The 18828-nt window shown below is 41.5% G+C and overlaps 1 protein-coding gene across 5 annotated transcripts; it reads left to right on the top strand.

The window, feature by feature from the left end:
• Positions 1 to 526: 526 nt before the first annotated feature.
• On the top strand, positions 527 to 18667 carry C15H16orf87 (chromosome 15 C16orf87 homolog). Of its 5 annotated transcripts, none has more exons than XM_059668137.1 (4): positions 530 to 717; positions 6640 to 6736; positions 11827 to 12009; positions 17657 to 18667. In XM_059668137.1, exons 1-4 carry the CDS (start codon positions 652 to 654, stop codon positions 17905 to 17907), a joined length of 597 nt encoding a protein of 198 aa, XP_059524120.1. In that variant the 5' UTR covers positions 530 to 651; the 3' UTR covers positions 17908 to 18667. The 5 variants fall into 5 exon arrangements, with proteins under 5 accessions (XP_059524122.1, XP_059524124.1, XP_059524120.1 ...); XM_059668140.1 differs by lacking the exon at positions 17657 to 18667 and adding an exon at positions 16193 to 17506 and having other exon boundaries at positions 532 to 717; XM_059668138.1 differs by having other exon boundaries at positions 536 to 717; positions 17525 to 17789.
• The last annotated feature ends 161 nt before the right edge of the window (positions 18668 to 18828 follow it).

The raw sequence follows: 18828 nt of genomic DNA on the forward strand, positions 1-18828 counted from the left end.
AATACTTGACGACGAATATTGTATCTTGCGGCGCCGACTCCATGACCTGGCACACAGTAGACTCATCAGATGTCTCCAACTCCTCCATGATTAGCCTTACTAAGAGTTACTGAAGTTAATGCCATAACCGGTGGCGACTGACCTCCCACCCGCTCCTCACACTCCCTCTCTCCCTCCTTCCGGGGCGAGGCGTGGCCAGCACCTATTGGTATCCTGTGCACTCATTGGTCGAGCCAGATGCCCGTCATTGTCAGATCCCGTCCGAGCCACGCCCCCACGCTGCCGCCTAACCGAGAGAAGGCGTGGCCATAGTCTCGCGGGAGGGTCCGCCCGCCTACCTCTGGTGAGAAGCCCGACGCGCCTGAGGGCCGGCGTGAGTGGGTAGAAGCGCGGTCCCAAGTCCCACGGAGTTAGCGCACGCCACGTCGCGCCACGCCCCTTCGCAGCCGCGCCCCCTCGTACGCAGGCTCCGCCCCCTTGTGCGCCGCGCCCCCTCGCACGCAGGCTCCGCCCAACCTCGCGCACGCGCGCGCGCACCGGGCAGCGCCTCAGTCTGGACAGCGGGACCCGGCGGGCGGAGGCTGGGCCTGTGAGGTGCGAGGGGAGGAGCCCGAGCCGTCGCCGCCGCCGCCGCCGCCGCCGGAGGGGAGCATGTCCGCGAGTCGAGCCAAGAAAGTGAAGATGGCCACCAAATCGTGCCCCGAGTGCGACCAACAGGTGGGCGGCGGGCCGGCGGGCGGGCGGCCGTTGCCGGCGGCGGTTGGCTGTGGAGAGGCCCCGTCGCCGGGTCCCGGCGGCCGAGCGGTGGGCCGGCCCTTGGGCTCGGCGGCCACGGGGCACCCGGACCGCAGGCTGAGCCAGGGGTGTCCGGGCCGGCGCCCACCTGGCGGCGGCGAGACGGCCCTGCGGCGGGCGGCGCGGAAGGGGGCGTGGGCTGGTGCCCGCTATCCCGGCGGCTCCGGTGACAGCGGCGGGTCTGCGCCCCGGAGCCCCTCGTGCCCCGACGGGAAGGCGCGGGTGCCCCCTGGAGCCGGCTCCTGGCGCCGGGCGCCCCGTCCTGCCCGCGGGGCGGCTTTGTTCCCGTCCCACGGGAGCGGGGACCCCCCTGTCCGCGCCGCGCCCCGGGCGGACGCCCACACGTGACAACAGGGGCCGCAGTGTCACGGCTTTCTATTTCGGCGAGTTTGGAGATCTTTTTATTTATTTTAATTTGTCTTCTAAACACACTTCCTAGGTTTGTGACGTGAATTCTTTCTTTACGTTGTTTTACGTGATGGACTAACGCCCCCGGGAAGCCCTTCCCTTCGGGCGCCCACGACCCCCACCCGCCACGGCATCCTCTGCTGGAAACTGGGCGTTTCTGCTTCCAGATCTTAAAGTAAAAATGAAATATATATATATATATATATATGGTTCCGTGCATTTTAAATGGCTGCTTTCTGCACACAACTCCCGGTGTCGGGCTGTAATTTTAAATCCCCATTTATTGTGTTGTCGTGTAAGCAAGCCTCCTCCTTCACCAGGAACACAGCCGTCCCCCCGTCCCCCCCAATTAAACTCTCCATTAAAACCAGTCGTGGGGCTCGTTTCGTGCCAGCGTGCGGATCGGGGTGTGTTTTTTCTTCTTTCCCACCGAGAGGATTTTTTCAAAATGACTCCCTTTCTCCTCCCCCTCCTTTTTTATTTTTATCTATATATATATTTTTTTTGATCAGGAGTGATTTGAAATGGCCGGAGACTTTGAATAAGCCGACCTTTAGTGCCTTCGTTCAGGAGCAGTCTTGCAGGGTGATCAGAAAACGTTTACCCGTCTTATTCAGCGTCTTTTACGGGCAGTGGTAAGAGAGTCTGAGCCCACCGTTTCTTGACCGGAGGAGTTGGAGTATGCGTTATAAAAATAATGTATGTAGTCACGGCTTCCAAAGGGAGGAGTTCAACTTCCACTCTTACCCAGAAACCGAATTTGTTAAGTTCGGACAAAATTAGGGCTTTGCGGCTGCAGGTCCTTTGCAGGGGTTTATTTCCGTCTCTCCATCCTTTCCGTCCGTCCCAGCGACTAGTGCAGAGCGTAAGGTTTGCGTGGTATGTATGATGCATTCCGGTTTCTGTCGGCTGCAAGTTATTGCAAATCCTGACCTTGTTTTCCTTGGCAAGGAGTAACCTTTTGGGGAAAATAACCTGCTTTTGATATCCTGGCTAAAGTAAGAGGAGAGAATGATAAACACATAGGAGTCCCGTAACTTCAACAAAAGGTGATCGGCATGTTAGGTGGGAAGCTCCATCGCTTTGTTTCGCACACGCAGTCGCCCCTCCAGCTGCAGGAACACCACGGATGGGGCTCCAACAGCAGTTTACTTCTCAGTCTGGAGGCGGGATGCCCACGGCCTCGGCCGGGAGCGCTCTGGGTCTGGCATCCTAGTGGCACTGGCCTCCTGAGATGACTGCTCATCTCATCTCATCTCCAGACGCCTCCCAGTCGGGCTGGGGCTTCAGTGCAGGCATGTGGGGTGGGCGGCGGGACACAGTCCAGTCCATAGCAAGCTGCCCCATGGTGTACAAACATTAAAGGCGAACTTGGTTTATAAATACAAATGTAAAATCTTTAGCACTGGCCTGTGTGGTTCCGTTGGTCGGCGTGTGACCCCGGTGGGTTGGGTTCCGGGTCAGGGAATACGCCCGGATTGCGGTTCCATCTCCTAGGGGTGAGTGTGTTTGGCAACTGATGACTGTTTCTCACATAGATGTTTCTCTCTCCCCCCGCCCCCCTCCTCTCTAAAAATCAATTGAAAAATTTTAAAAAAATCTTCAAAATTTGAGGAGATGGCTCCCATTAGATACATACGTGTGTATAAGTTTAAAAACAAGTAGAGAGAGAGCAGCAAAGAAGACAGCCCTAGATTTTTAGTTGAACATCCCTTTGAACATCCCTTTTAAATGCCTCCATTTGAAAATACAGTTCTGAAACATCTAAACCACAATACTTTTCATTTTCACATCCACTAAACCCAAATTACTGAGCCATTTTGTGCATAATACTATTGATGATTCTAGTTACTTTTCTGGTATTTTTGTGTATGTTTCTGTTTTTGCCTTAATTTTTAAAAATAGAGCAGCTGTTTGTTTTTTCATTTATAAGAAATTTTATGTGACATTTAGCAAACATGCCCACTATAGGTAACTTCCTTTTAGCAGCAAAGAATATAAATTAGTTCTCTATAATGTGGTTATTTTAGAGCTTTTTTAAATCACTGAAACAATATAAGAACAGGATTTTGTTTCTTGTAGCTTTTTTTAACCTGTTTTACCTGTAAAACATACAAACCTAAATATACTTTTCAAGAAATAAATTGATACACAATAAGCCACAGTAAACAAAATTTTGGATTTTTTTCTATTTATTTTTCTATCTATTTATTTATTTTAAATATCTATTTTTATTGATTTCAGAGAGGAAGGGGTGATGGGGGAGAGAGAGAGAGAGAGAGAGAGAGAGAGAGAGAGAGAGAGGGAGAGGGAGAGAAATGTCAATGATGAGAGAGAATCATGATTGGCTGCCTCCTGCACACCACCTACTGGGGATGGAGCCCACAACCCTGGCATGTGCCCTGAGTAGGAATCGAACCATGACCTCCTGGTTCATAGGCCCATGCTCAACCCACTGAGCCACACCAGCCAGGTTGGATTTTTTTTTCTATTTTAAATTCCTAAAAGTGTGGCATTAGAACTTTCAATATTTTTGACATTACAACTGAAATTTGAAGGAATTTTAGGCTGTTTAAAATCCAAATTAGCCAAAACCGGTTTGGCTCAGTGGATAGAGCGTCGGCCTGCGGACTGAAAGGTCCCAGGTTTGATTCCGGTCAAGGGCATGTACCTGGGTTGCGGGCACATCTCCAGTGGGGGATGTGCAGGGGGCAGCTGATCGATGTTTCTCTCTCATCGATGTTTCTGACTCTCTATCTCTCTCCCTTCCTCTCTGTTGGGGTCGGGGAAAGGAACTTTTTGAAAAGGACTTTAGGGTGACAGCTCAGGTGCATTGAATGTTTCTTGAGCATAAAATGCATTAAGGGATGAAAATCAGCCTACTAAGTAGTCAGTATTGGTGTATTCTTCATCCCAAAGCCAAACGCACATTTCTCATCTAACTGTAGCAACCTCTGCAAATTCCGGATACGGGCTGATACATTTGTTAGTGTATAGGACAGAGACTTAACTAGAAGTGTATTGAGTGTCAGCAGGTAGAAGAAAGGCTTGCTGAGGAGCAGGAGTCTCTTAAATAAGAACATCAGGTTTTCTGTGGTTTTGAATGGCATTAATTTAAAACAATTTATATCCCCGTGACTGCCCTTAATGATGTGATTAAGTGTAAGGGAAATGAGTCAGTGCCTTTTAGCTTGGTTTCTATGAAGATGTGAAATTTTTAAAATGACAAACATCTATTTTGGGAAGATTTTACCCTATTAAAAGTGTAATGTTACATTTTCTGTCATGGTTTGAAAGAATCTCTTCACATTTTAAATAGAGCAAGCTGTTGGACATATCTGGATTTTGATTATTTTTATAGGATTTATTGTTATTTTTCTTAAATTCAAACTAGGTATCCTTTGTTCAGTAGTTTTATGCAAAGAAAAAGAATTCTGCCAAATTTTTTATTTAGCTTAATGAAAGTATTTATATTCTAGAGTAGGAGGCATTTCACACACACACATGGATAAAAAGCTTTATGATCGTAACTAAACTTTTAACAAGCAGAACAATGGGCAAATTAATTCATCTTACAAAGGGAATTGCAATTTTCTGATTAATTATTCTGAGTGTTTTTTGTTGAGATTAATTTCTGGTTTTTTATTAACATGTCTGGTTTTTCATTAACATGACTCCAAGGATCATGAAGGTTAATTTAGTGAAATGGTTATTGAGGGAAATGTAACATTTTTTTCAATGATTTTCAAGAACATTTGAAATGGAGAAAGGAGCCATTTGTATTTTGCATTTTTAGAAGTAGAAGCATGAAGAGTTTAAGTGTTGTCAACTGATTGTTGTTGGCACCGATTGAACACCAACAGGAATTGCCAGTTTGGAGAGTGGTGAAGAGAGAGACTATCAGTGCCAACAGCTCAGTTGTGATACAGCTCGGTGTTACAGCTCCATTATGAAGCGGCACAGCTGTGAGCTGGCGCTGGGCGAGGCCCTCTCGCTGGACAGCTGTGCTCTGCCTGTTCCTCCCCCCTGGGGTGGGGAGGCATCTTCGGTGTTTCATCCCAGTGTCTCAGCTCCAGCTGGGGAAGCAGTCGGGAGTCTTCAATGTATAGGGTGTGGGAGCTGACTTATACACCAGGTCCCTGCCCCTGGTTCCTGATTGGTTCAGCCTCATGCAAATGAGGACTACAATTTCTCACAGTTTGATTGGTCCCAAAAGCACTGTCCTGATTGGTCAGAATGGAGCCACTCTGATTGGTTGGTGAAGATGTTAATGGATCCCTGGAGCACAGTTTGTCTGAGTGGCTCCCATGTAGAAACGGCCATAGGCTCCATTTTATAATCTTGAGCCCAGTTAGCCTTGAGCCTTCTTAGTAGGTGCCTTCTTTCTCAGAGCCCATCACATTGTTTTATCCAGTGTCCTCGCTGGAGCTGAGACTATATGACCCTAGATCGCAACTACTACCTTCTCCTACATTCTCTTTTGCTTGTAATATAATTTTGCCCCTCAAACTGGTTATTGTAAACGTGTGTGTGTGTGTTACTGGTAATTGGCATCCTACATTGTCATATAAGAACCTGAGTCATTTTCAGTTCTTTCTTCCGTTTGAATGTCTGGCAGAGGTCTACCTTTTCTCCATCTCCATTCTTACGATTGTTTCCGCGTGGGCCCTCATACTCTTACACTTGGGATTACTTTAATGACTTTCCAGCCACGTTCCCCTTTCCAATTTGTTCTTTGTAAACTGCTAGTCAGGCTAACCTTTTTTTTTTTTTTTTGAAAGTAAAACGTCAATTTTTTTTCCCCTTTAAGCCACAAAATAGAGTCTTTGGTTGTACAAACATCACTAGTTACAGTCTTGCCAAGAGATATTGGCTAGCAAAGTAATCTTTTTTTTTCTTTTAAATATATTTTTATTGATTTCAGAGAGGAAGGGGGAGAGAGAGGGAGAGAGAGATAGAAACAGCAATGATGAGAGAGAATCATGAATCGGCTGCCTCCTGCACATCCCCTGTTGGGGATGGAGCCCGCAACCCAGACATGTGCCCTGACCGGGGATTGCACCGTATCCTCCTGGTTCATAGGTCGACACTCAACCTCTGAGCCACAGGGGCCGGCCAAACTAATCTTTTAAGAAATGTTACCTTTCTTTTCCACATATTTTCCCTGGCTTTGATTCTATTATGCTTTTCTATTGGTCACTTCCATCAGGACATGTTTTTTATTCATTTACCTATTCATGGTATTATAAAGCCTTATGAAGTTGTATAGAACACAATACTCATCTCAAATAATTTGTTGTAAGGAGCTGGGGTTTAAATAAATCTATGATTCCTACTTTAAGTAATTTATCATTAAGTTCAGGAGACTTTGTAAACATTGGGAAGGTTACCAATAGAAAAATAGTAATAATATATATTTTTCTTTTTTCTCTACAGGTTCCTGTTGCATGTAAATCATGTCCCTGTGGTTACATATTTATTAGCAGAAAACTTTTAAATGCAAAGCACCCAGAGAAATCACCACCTTCAACAGGTAACTGAGAATTTACTGCATTTTTAGATTTTTAATTTTTTTGTGTGAACTTGCTATTTACATGTTTGTTGAAGTTAAACATTAAAATCTATTGAAGTATGTCTGGTTTTTATTAGCTGTTGGAAGTCAGCTTATGACATTAATTTGCTGTTCATTCATTTAATTGATGATCCCTTATCATGCTGATAAAGCTTGTAACAAACTTTCTGTTTTTGGAGTACGGAGAGCCATTGAAGGATTTTAATGCAAGGGTGTGTACCTGATTTGATTTAAAAAAAAAAAATCTAAGGTATAATTGACATTCAACAAGTCACACATACTTAAAGTGTACAGTTCGATAAGTTTTGTCATATGTTTACACCAGTCAGTCACCACAATCAAGATAATGAACGTGTCCTTCATTCCAAAAAGTTTCATAGTTCCCCTTTGTAGTCTTGCTACCCCCACACCCAGCCAACTGCTGCTCTGTTTTCTGTCACTATTCCAGAACTTAATAGGAATAGAGTCATACATGTAATATGTATTCTTTTTTGTCTGGCTTCTTTCACTGAGCGTAGTTTAAGACTCAGCCACGTTGTTGCCTATATCCATTCTTTGCACGGATATGCCACCATCTGTTTATCTAGTTACTGGTTGATGGACATTTGGGTTTTTTCTTCTCATCATGCTGATAAAACTTATAACACTTTTGAGTTTTTTAAACTAGTGACTGGAAAAATATAACTTGATTTTGGTGTGAATGTAATTTTTAGATATATTGATTATTGTTTATAATTTCCTGATTTAGAAGATCTAAAAAATAATTTTATTTTACATTCCCATTAACTAGACAGATTGGATTTATTCAATGGATATACTTATTAAAAGATGAAATTTTGTTACTTATTCTTTGGTAAAATCAGACTTCATATAGTGATGATCCTCAAATAAGAGTAGATTGATTACAAATACGTTTTGAGCACCTGCTATATGCTAGGCACTATTCAGAGCCTTGGCCATAAGTGAATGAATGAATGTCCTATCAAGGCGGGCTTGCTGCTGTCATGGAGCTTATGCTCCCGTGAGCAGGAGATAGACAGAGAACAAATAAACGGAGAATATTAGCTTGTGATAAGTGCCTTGTAGGACATTCCAATAGAGCACTGTGCCAGCGTGTGACTGGAAGGCTACTTTTGATTGAATGGTTGGAGAAGGCCTCTCTGAGAAGTGCCATTTAAGGTGAGGCTGAATGGAACAAGGGACTAGTCATGATCAGATCAGGGAGAACATTCTTGACAGATGAAATAGCAGATGCAAAAATTTTAAGGCTAGAAAAAGATTGGTATATTTTAGGAACATGAAGACTAATGTGGTTGCAGTGTAGACAGAGGGAGAGTGTGGCGATGAGGCCAGAGGGTTGGGGGGGGCCAGATTAAGTAGGACTTTGTAAATCAGAGTAAGAAGTTTAGATTTCATACAAAACAAGAGAATCGTCTTATACCTAAAATTGCACTAACTTAAAAAGTGAAATCAAAGCAATAACAATTAATTTTTTAATTAAAAAAATATATTTTTAAAATACTTATTTTTTAATATATTTTATTGATTTTTTTAGAGAGGAAGGGAGAGGGATAGAGAGTTAGAAACATCGATGAGAGAGAAACACCGATCAGCTGCCTCCTGCACACCCCCTACTGGGGATGTGCCCGCAACCAAGGTACATGCCCTTGACTGGAATCGAACCTGGGACCCTTCAGTCTGCAGGCTGAAGCTCTCTCCACTGAGCCAAACTGGTCAGAGCTAAAAATATATTTTTATTGATTTCAGAGAGGAAGGGAGAGAGAGAAAAACAATAGATGAGAATCATTAATTAGCTGCCTCCTGCATGCCCCCTCCTGGGCCTAGAGCCCGAAACCCGGGCACATGCCCTGACCAGGAATCGAATCATGACCTCCTAGTTCATAGGTCGATGCTCTACTACTGAGCCACACCGGCTGGGCTTTAAGACCTTTTTTAATAGAATCCTCTGACTTCTAATAAGAACGGTTTTAGGCCTTTGCAAAAGACATACTAATTGTGTGTTGCAGGCTCCATCCACAGTGTGGGGAGTGCAGGAGGCAGCCGATCAGTGATGCTCTCTTATCATTGGGGTTTCTGTCTCTCTCATTCCATCTCCCTTCCTCTCTGAAATCAATAAAAATAAACTAAAAAAAAAACCCAAAAAGAACGGTTTAGGTCTGCTGCACACTGTCAGACTAAGATTTCTTTCCATTGCACTCCAGGGATAATCCCACTTTTTCTTTTCTTTTCTTTTCTTTTTTTTTTTTGGTATAGCAAAGGTGTAGATTTATTGAAGAACAAGTACAGACTCCCACGTGGGGAGGGGGAAAGAGTGCCCTATCCCACTTTTTCTTATGTACCTTTTTTTTTTTTTTTTAAACCATGTGTTTTTATTTCTGGAACAAATTTTGCAGAAATTGTTTCAGACCTGGAAAAATTTTCATGAAAAACATGTGGTGGTGTGTTGGGGTCCAACCCCAGCAGGTCCAGGGGTTCCCAAAGGTGTGGACGGAGTCGGCAAAGAAGAAATGACATGGAGACAGCATTCAGTTGATCAGCAGCCTAGCCAGGTTCTGTAGTTAGGTTCTGTCTTTATTCTCCTGTTACATCTGTATTTATACCAGTTGATTTTAATCCTATCCATTCTATTCCAAAGGTTAGGGCGTTTGTTATCTCCATTCCAAGGTCACTACTCTATTGTTCTCTTAAGCTACAAGGAAGTAACTGAAGGAGATTATCTAAGTAAAGATTATGTAGTTTAAGCGTGATTGTTCGTAGTTAAAGTGATTAACTACCCGCCTGGCACTTAGTTAAGGGGTTTTACTGATTTATTCCCTTCCTTAGTCCTGTTAATCCCTAACTGCAGGGAAAAATCCCCACCTGGGGAAACAACCTTTCTTGGAGAGGTGAGCTTGGTTAAAACACATAGCACTAAGTAGGGGAGCAAACATATTAAGAACAGTATGCCATATACGCCAGGTCCTTTGACACATATGCTGTGCAGATGTTTCTTCCTTGCAGCGACTGTGTCAAGCAGCAAGGATGGACCGGCTTCTGGCAGTGGTGCATTTCCTATCTTGCATGTGGTGAATGACTTTGCTTTGCCCTTAAGTGTTCCCATTCTTCCTTGGCATGCAGGCCTTTCCACTGAACTCTCCAGGGTGCAGCTTAGAGCAGTTTTACCTTTAAATCTTTCCCACCGTTATTCTCTCTCTTCCTTTTGGCAATACTTACTGGATAACATATAAGGGTCACCATCCACAGCACACCTGACTGGCCCTGGGTTGGACAGAGAGTTTGCTGTCACCGTTTAGTGAAGAACGATGACGTTGGCCCCGCAGGACTTGTGGCTCAGTGATACCGTCGAGGACCTAGGTTCTTCTCTTCCTTCCATCCTGGGAAGCTGTGGCTTCCACCCTATGACAGGCAGCTGTTTCACCCCAGGCCGCCCACAGCACCCTAGGCAGGGAGAGAGGGAAGGGCAGAGGGGCTGGCCAGCCATGCTCATCCCCGTAAAAAGTCTTTCTGGAAACCTTCCTCATCCACTGACGTGTCACTGGCTAGACGTGGATTTCATGGCCGCTCCACATGAGGAGTCTCAGATGTGTGTATGTTAGCTCGCACACTGCCCTAGTGAACAGAACAGGATTCCGTTCTTATTCAAGGGGGGAGACTGAATGAATATTGGGTAGAAAATTACAACACTGTCATAGATGAGCAGTATTAGATTTCTTGGACCTTTCTCATTTCTCTTCATTTACTGTCACATATTCTCTCTTGTCCTTTTTGTTCCAGGAACTTTAATTGAATTTCCTTTCTAGATCTGTAATTTGGTCTGCAGACCTGCCATTTTTTAGTGTATCTTTTGCACTTTATTTTTTAGCAGTTCATCGTGTTTTCTACTTCTTTTTCATCAAACCTTATTTTTTCATCTTTTATTGTGGTAAATTCACATAACAAAATTTAGTATTTTGATCATTTTAAGTGCACAGTTCAGTGGCATTAAGTACATTCTTATCGTGTACTTAACCATCATCACCATCCATCTCTAGAACCCTTTTCATCTTCCCAAACAGACACCCTGTGCCCGCTAAATGGTAACTCCTCATTCCCCCCCCCCCGCCCACGTGACCCCCCCCCCCCCGCCCCAGGCAACCACTATTCTTTTTGTGCCTGTAAATTTGACTGCTGTTGTGAGTGTAGTCATACAGTATTTGTCCTTCTGTGTCTGGCTTATTTCAGTTAGCCTCAGGTTTTCAAAGTTCCTCCATTTTGTAGCATGTGTTTTGTCTCTTCCACAGTAATTTTTAAGCATTTGGGGAATTTTCTTTTCAGTTACGTGTTAAGGCAAGTTTTGGTTTTTGCTGCTTAAAATTTTTTGTTGTCTTATCTACCATTTTGATTTGTTTGGAGTGAGAGAGTGGTTTCTTGTATTAATTAAATTACCATATTGAGTCAAGTTCCTCTGTTGCTATTCCATTTAGGGATCAGCATGTTCTTAGAATATCAGAAATGACCTCCTCTGTGGCTAAAGTGATGAAAACTATTACTTTCCTAGTGTTGTCATATTTTCTGTGGATGCTTTCTGTTTGTTTTTTATTGGTAACTTTAATATATTATGGCTAAGGTCAGTTTCGCTTCTGCATACTTGACATATTTCAATATATAATTTGGATAGTGGCAAAAAAGAATGAAACTCCCCCCCCCCCCCTTCTGATACTTCACCATTTTTAGCTTGGAAGCAGAGAGAAAAGGGCAGAAAGGTCACTAGAATTGTGCAGACTTGTAGGGGCTGAAGTTAAAGGTGCCAAGTAAAGAAAAGTCTTCTATTATAAGACTCCTACTTCATGTGTTAATGGATCACCTGAATTCTGTTGAATTTCTTTTTTTCCTGTGAGGATATGAGGGGCATAAATGTCATGGTTGTAGTTTAATGAAATTTGCCAGGCAGCAAACTCTAGTGCTTTTAGAAAGAAAAAAGCAGACAGGGGGAACTTGGACAAACAGTTCTTGCTAAGCCTAAAATATATCACTTTTATTCATCCATACAGAAAACAAACATGAGGCCAAGAGGAGGCGCACAGAGAGAGCTAGGAGAGAGAAGATGCACCCGACAGGACATAAGGACTTAGAAAACAGAAAGAGGTCTCGGAGTAACAGCCATTCAGATCATAGCAGGCGAGGAAGAGGAAGACCTAAAAGTGCATCCGCCAAAAAGCACGAGGAAGAAAGAGGTACGATAAACCCCAGCAGCCTGTCTCCAAGTACTTCGTTTCCTAAGATCTTATTAGAAAGCAGCGAAGGACGTGTTCGGCAGGCATTGCGCTCCTGGACTTGACCGTCCCCAGTTAGATTTCAGTTGAAAGCATTTCCTCGCTTGGCATACCAGTGTGGCTCCACGGTTGAGCATCAGCCCATGCACTAAGGGTCTCCGTTCGATTCCTGGTCAGGGCACATGCCCAGGTTGCAGGCTCGATCCCCAGGAGGGGGTGTGCAGGAGGCAGCCAATCAATCAATGTTGATGTTTTTCATCACTGTAATTTTTATTAGAAAACTAAAGGCTTAAATTAGGTAATATTCACCTTGCTATGAGTTGATGATAGTAGAGTGCGGAGATGATAATGTGTGTGTGACATCCTGTTCAAGTGGTTGTGCTTTTTTTTTTTTTAAAGATAAATCTGGGTTCTGTTAAGACTTATTTCAAACTGCTATACTATGAGTTTTTAAAATTAACTAGTGAAAATGTTCTTCAGTATAGTTGCTCTTTATAATTCTGTAAAAACCTCTTAAAGTAACTTCATCTTCAGTGACATGCGTTTCCTAGTTATTTGTGAGTTATGCCCTGCTTTTTCAGGCACTCAGTCTTAGGTATTCAAGTATTGAGCATAGATATACATTTCTCTTTTTACCTATTTACCATTTTCTCTGCTTTTATTTGAATAAAGTAACTGCTGTTAGGGACTTCACTGATATGCTGGCCTTAACTTTTGTCAAAGTAAAGATTTTCTGTTGTATGGCTAAAGGAATACCGTTTATATTGTGTTTGGCTGGCTTCTATGAAGACTGTCCTTCTCATTAATTGCTTGGGTAATTTTACTGCTTTTTCTCTTTCCTTCGGTTACACTGCTCTCTCTCCCAGAGAGTTTGAGTTATTTCCTCAATTTGAATGTGTTGCTTTAACAATGGGATGATCAGAAAAATCAGTGCTAAAGACTGTTTCAGAAGGAACGCTAGGTAAATAAAGTCAGCAGGAAAAAGAAAGAGGAAAATACTGCTTGGCCCAGAAAACAGAGCATTCTTTTCAGTTGAGGTAAAGGGAATATAACGGAGGACGGAGAAGGAATGATCTGGTGGAGGGTGGGCGGCGAGGAGAAAACAGGCAGGGAATGAAGTCGGGTTGTGCCAGGTCCTTATGTGCAGGTTTGAACTTCTGTTTCATGGTCACTTGGAAGAAAGGAGCATTGATTTGCCTATACATTTTTTCAAGTATTTTCAATTTATTATAAAAAAAGTTTTAAGAAATTATTTCTAGAATAAAATATGGCTTAATTTATTGGCTCCTAATACAAACAGGAAAGTGCTCAAAGCAACTTTTGTAGAATAAACAAATCTTTTAATGTAGACCCAGGGGTGGGGGTGGATGGTCAGCAAACGTTTTCGATAAAGAGCCAGATGAATATTTTAGGCTTTGTGGGCCACACAGCCTCCATCACAGCTACTCTGCTCTGTCATTGCAGCTGGAAAACAGCCCTAGACACTATGTAAATGAATGGCAGGCAGCGCTCCAGTGAGACTTGATGAAAACAGGTGGTGGGCCAGACGGGGCACCTAGGCTGTTCTTCGCTAACCTTTGAGGCAGACCAACTTTTCTAAATATAATACAGAGAGGAAACATGACTTTCGGAGTGTCTGTATATTTTAGAATAGACTTCTTTGATATGCTTCTGAGTGTTAAGTAGCTGTTTAATTTAGTTTTTATTGTCTGCTCATGAGGCACTTGAAAAGTTTGAAGCAAGGTTTGCCATTATTTTAATAAGAACCACCTGACAGTGTTTCCAAAAACACATTTTGAATTGACTTTCTTGTTTTCAATATTTTGAAAAAGAACAGGAAGAAGAAAGAATAGAAAACGAAAGCTTATTAGGCATCAGATAACAGCTTATCTTTATAAAATCATAAAAACAAACCATTGAACATAAGTTTTGGTTTGTTTAAGATAAGTCTTCATTTTATATGTGGGGAGTATGATTACTTGGGATATTAGTAATGTAGTGACATTTTTGACTAAAATATATTGGGCAATTCTGAATATCTTATTAGTGGACATATTGAATTCCTCTAGACTTCAAGTTAAAGATGGTGGTTTAAATAAACACATTTAGCTCTGTATCCTCCCCAAATCCTAGTAAAGGGATGTTTTCAAAAATCCCACAAGGACAAGGAATGGGAGAAACAGCGAAATTCTGGAAAATGAGAACTGCTTTAGCACACCTATGAAACCTAAATTGTAAGCTCCTTTGGCGAAAGCTAAGAAAGAAACTGATTTTTATTACACAACTGCCTTAAGATGAGGAATTTGTACACCAGTTATGTCTGGAAGTATAGAGGTGAAAGTGAGGCTCAAACAATATTGTTTGAAAGACTATTTTTTAAAATATCCTGTTAAGGCTGTTTACCTTGTCCTCGCCTCTCTCCAAGTGTATCCTTTGCGAAAGATGAGAGGAAGCGAGTCTTTGGCCCAGGGAACACCAGGCCTCACTGAGGGCAGGGCACTATATGAAGATCAAGGTGAGGTGAGAATTGAAGATGCTAGAGAATGAGTTCTGCGGGCCAGGCTTGTCTTCCAGGGAGGAGCTGAGAAGTATCTTCTCTAGGGACTGAAGAGCCCAAGAGCAGAGGCATAAACTGAAGCCATTCTCATCGTGATCACACAGACACAGCCCAGGCGGGTCATCCTGCGTGACGGCCACAGCCAGGCGCCCTGTGTGCAGGAGCTCATCAGCTTTGTGGTCCCACTCCCAAGTATGAGCATGTCGCCAAGAGTTACCCGGATGTATGGAAGAAAGCATGTGAAAGGCGAAGACAAAATCAGCAGGGAAGAGAAAGCATTTGAATAAAACAAGTTTTTGCAGGGAGAAGAAAAAATTAAGGCTCTTGTAGTCATAACACAAGAACAAGATGACATTTAAACAAAAATTGCCAGTGTCAAAAAGTACCTGGCAAAGGAACTTGAAAATATGAACATATATATGATTTTCAGAGATGAAAAACCATCACCAAAGGCTTATAGACAAAAATTGAAGAAATGTACCAGAGTGTAGAACAGTGATGGTGAACCTTTGAGCTTGGCGTGTCAGCATTTTGAAAAACCCTAACTTAACTCTGGTGCCGTGTCACATATAGAATTTTTTTGATATTTGCAACCATAGTAAAACAAAGACTTATATTTTCGATATTTATTTTATATGTTTAAATACCATTTAACAAAGAAAAATCAACCAAAAAAAAGAGTTCGCATGTCACCTCTGACACGCGTGTCATAGGTTCGCCATCACTGGTGTAGAACAATAGGATATGAGGTGAAAAAATAGAATGAGAATAGGAAAGGTAAGAAATTCAGAGGACCATTTGAGATCAATATCTATAAATAATTGACATTGCAGAAGAAGAACATAGAAGATGGAGGAGAAGGAAGTCATCGGTGAAATAATCTAAGAAGTTTTCCCAAACCTGAAGAACTTTGAGTTTCATATTGAAGCGGCCCACCAGATTCTCAGTAGATGGTTAAAAGTAGAGTTCTGCCAAAGCATATTATCATAAGTCATCTCTCTCTGGTTAAAGGGAACCCGCCAGTATTCAGGGAAAAAGACAAAAGAATCAAAATGGTATTAGAACTAATACAGTGGAACAACCTATTGATACATGAACAGCATCAATGAATTTCAAGAACAGGTTAAACAACAGAAGCTAGACACAAAACAGTACAATGTCATTTATATGAAGTTTAAGAGCAGGCAAAATTATTCTATGGCGATGGAATCAAGTCGTTGAGGATGGGGTGGGGAGGGATTGTCAGGAAAGGAGTGTGAGGAATTTTCTGTATCTTGAGTGAGGTGTGGGTTACATTGGCGTATGTTCGTTAAAATCCCTCCAATTATACACTTAAGATCTAGTTTATGTATTTCACTGTAGATTTAGCAATAATGTTTTAAAAACTGTAAAAGGGGTGTTGGTTTTTTTGTTTTTTTTTTTAGCAGTAGCACCAGTTAATGGAAGACAGTTTTCTGCCTTCATAATACTGAGTGGAAATCTATGAGTCTTTAGTCAACCTCACTATGAGTTAGTGGGAGGGTAGACTAAAGACGTATTTTGGACCTTCAGGGTCTCAAAAATTTGCTGCCTGTATCCCTTTCTCAGGAAGCTACTGCAAGATACATGCCACCAAAATGAAGACGTGAACACAGGGTCCAACTGGAGAGAGGGTTGAGAATCTGCAGCATGATGTTGGAGAGCGATCCTAAGATGATAATGTGCCATGAGGAGGCTCAGAAAGCGGCCATTTCAGATTGGAGCAGAGCAGAAGACCTGCAGAGATTTATTCAGGAAGAAAAATTGATATAAGACCTAATTATGTGCAGACATTCTGAAAATTTTATACATCTCGGAGAGAGTTTGGTTCAATTAGTAATGAAAATTAGGCAGATGTAAAAAGAGAATCTTTTCAGGGAAGAACAGTGTATGTGAAAAGTGAAATCATTTACGTAGTCAGAATAACGTAAACATTGAATAGTAATCTCACCAAAATTGTGATATAACTATAATGGGAAGATGCGAGGGAAGTGTGTAGTGGGGGCAAGAGATGGAAAACAATACAATTCTAATTTTCCGCTGTGGAAAGTCAGTTAATGCCTAAAACAAACAAAAAAAACCAAGCAGGAGCATCATGTACAAATGTTCTGTACAGAGAGAGAGGTGAAAACAAGAAGGAACGAGTGAAAAAAATGTGGGTGCATCCGAGAGTGGGAAATGCTCATGGGAGGACTCTGGTTGTGGTAGCCAGTTCTGTAAAAGATTTGACTCTAAGGCATGTGAATATTTAACTTGGGTTAAAGAGCAAAACAGTAACAGCATAAAAACCAGACAAAAGTAGAATCATGGTAGAGCTTGGAAAATTTTGGAAGAATGTACACAGAAATGCTAATTGTGATTTTAGCTGACTTATGAGATAGGTGCTTTCTTTTTGTCTTTCTGTATTTAAAATGTTTTCTACCAGGAACTTGCATTACATTTCTAATCAGGAAAGGAAAAATAGAAATAAATGTTTGTTATTCTTCTATTTGGTAGCAAGGCTAAGCTGAAGTTAATAAATTCATTAAGACACCATTGGTTTTCAGGAAGGACTATCTTTAGGGTGAGAAAAATCATTTTGGTACAGTCATTTGGCCCATACCAGTGATGAGAAAGAAATATTTGAGATTCTTACAGAAATGATGTAGATATTGAAGATATATAGAAATATATATAGTCTCTCCAGTTAGTCTTTAGAATGTAGTTCATGACATTTCAATAACTCCTTTGAAATTAAAATTTTTTAAGTTCAGTAGCATAATACTTTGAAATACTTAATGTACATCATACTATCATGTATAATATTGTCATTTAAAGAAATACTTTGAAAGCTGTAAATTTTTAAACTAAAATGCTGCATCTACCGCCTTTATAGTAAGCTTTCCCTTTTTCTTTTAACAGAAAAACAGGAAAAGGAAATTGACATCTATGCTAACCTCTCTGATGAAAAGGCTTTTGTGTTTTCAGTCGCCTTGGCAGAAATAAATAGAAAAATTATCAATCAAAGACTTATTCTCTGATGTTTGTCTGCAGAATGTGTTGACACTTTCTTCGGGATTGCATCAGCAAAGCCTCAAACAGCTGTGGACTCTCGGGAGCATTCTGAGGCATCGGAAGGGCCGGTGACGGCTTCCTGTGTCACCGCGCCTGCGCCAGCTTGGGGAGCACAGCTGTGGGCTGGGCTGTTCTGGGGTCTCCTTGGTTCCCAAGGAGCATTGTCAGTGTTCTGTGTTTGGGATGTAAGTAAGTGTATTTACAAAAAAACAAAACAAAAAGCTGGATGACTGTTAAAGGTTAAAGGGGTAGGGATGGGAGCAGAAGTATGAAAACTAGGGAAATAAAACGCTTGGTAATTTTCAGGTTTGCCACCAGAGATGCAATATTTTAAATACTTTGAGGAAGAATGACTTTTAAAAATATATATTTCAGATTTTCAGCACTAACGGATTGCCTATATACAGTTCATTTACTTTTAACAATTGGCAGTTGGTATTTTATTGAATGGGGAATTAATATAAATTGTAAATTTTGTCTTAAATTGATTTTTTCTTGGCCTTTATTTTTATGACTTAAGGTATGAGTTATATTTTGGGAGATACTTTCTAGGCAGTTTGGAAGTTTGGGTGCTATATTAAGAAAAACATTTGAGGCTATCTGAGACTTCACATAGAAACACCTTGTTTTCCCGAATGTAATTTATTTGTTGGTCATGAAAAAACACTTTTCTGCTCTCGAGATGGTGCTTGTTAACCTAAACATTAAATATATTTATTATATGCAAAATATTTCGTATCCACTTTTAAGCAGTAATGTTTTATCTGAATGGATGTTCATTTATACATCCTGATAATTATTTAAATTGTTACTTAATCTTACTCTAAAAAAAAATAAACCTTAATATTTAAACAAATAGATTAAATAATATTACAGACTTATTGTTTTAGTGGAGTTTGTGAAATATATTTAAATTCTTAATTTTCCAGTGTTAAATGCTAACCGTTTATAATTGCTTCATTTTATATTAAATGCTTTTGTAGTTTTGCATATCAACTTAATGATTAAACATATTCAGACTTGACAAGAACTCGCCCTATTTTAAACTTACTCCCCTGGGCCAACTCTGGAAGTCCTACACCCTAATTAGGGAAGGCAGGCAGCGGCAGGCTGAGCCTCAACCGCATCCTCAGTTCCACCCTGCATCTCCC

The sequence above is a fragment of the Myotis daubentonii genome, chromosome 15 (assembly GCF_963259705.1).
Source record: "Myotis daubentonii chromosome 15, mMyoDau2.1, whole genome shotgun sequence".
NCBI classification, from domain to species: domain Eukaryota; kingdom Metazoa; phylum Chordata; class Mammalia; order Chiroptera; family Vespertilionidae; genus Myotis; species Myotis daubentonii.

Bases quoted from the DNA above. Each gene is read 5' to 3' on its own strand.
- C15H16orf87 (XM_059668137.1), top strand. From the start codon at position 652: ATGTCCGCGAGTCGAGCCAAGAAAGTGAAGATGGCCACCAAATCGTGC. The intron at 718-6,639 runs GTGGGCGGCGGG...TTTTCTCTACAG, and splicing joins GCCCCGAGTGCGACCAACAG to GTTCCTGTTGCATGTAAATC. The intron at 6,737-11,826 runs GTAACTGAGAAT...TCATCCATACAG, and splicing joins GAAATCACCACCTTCAACAG to AAAACAAACATGAGGCCAAG.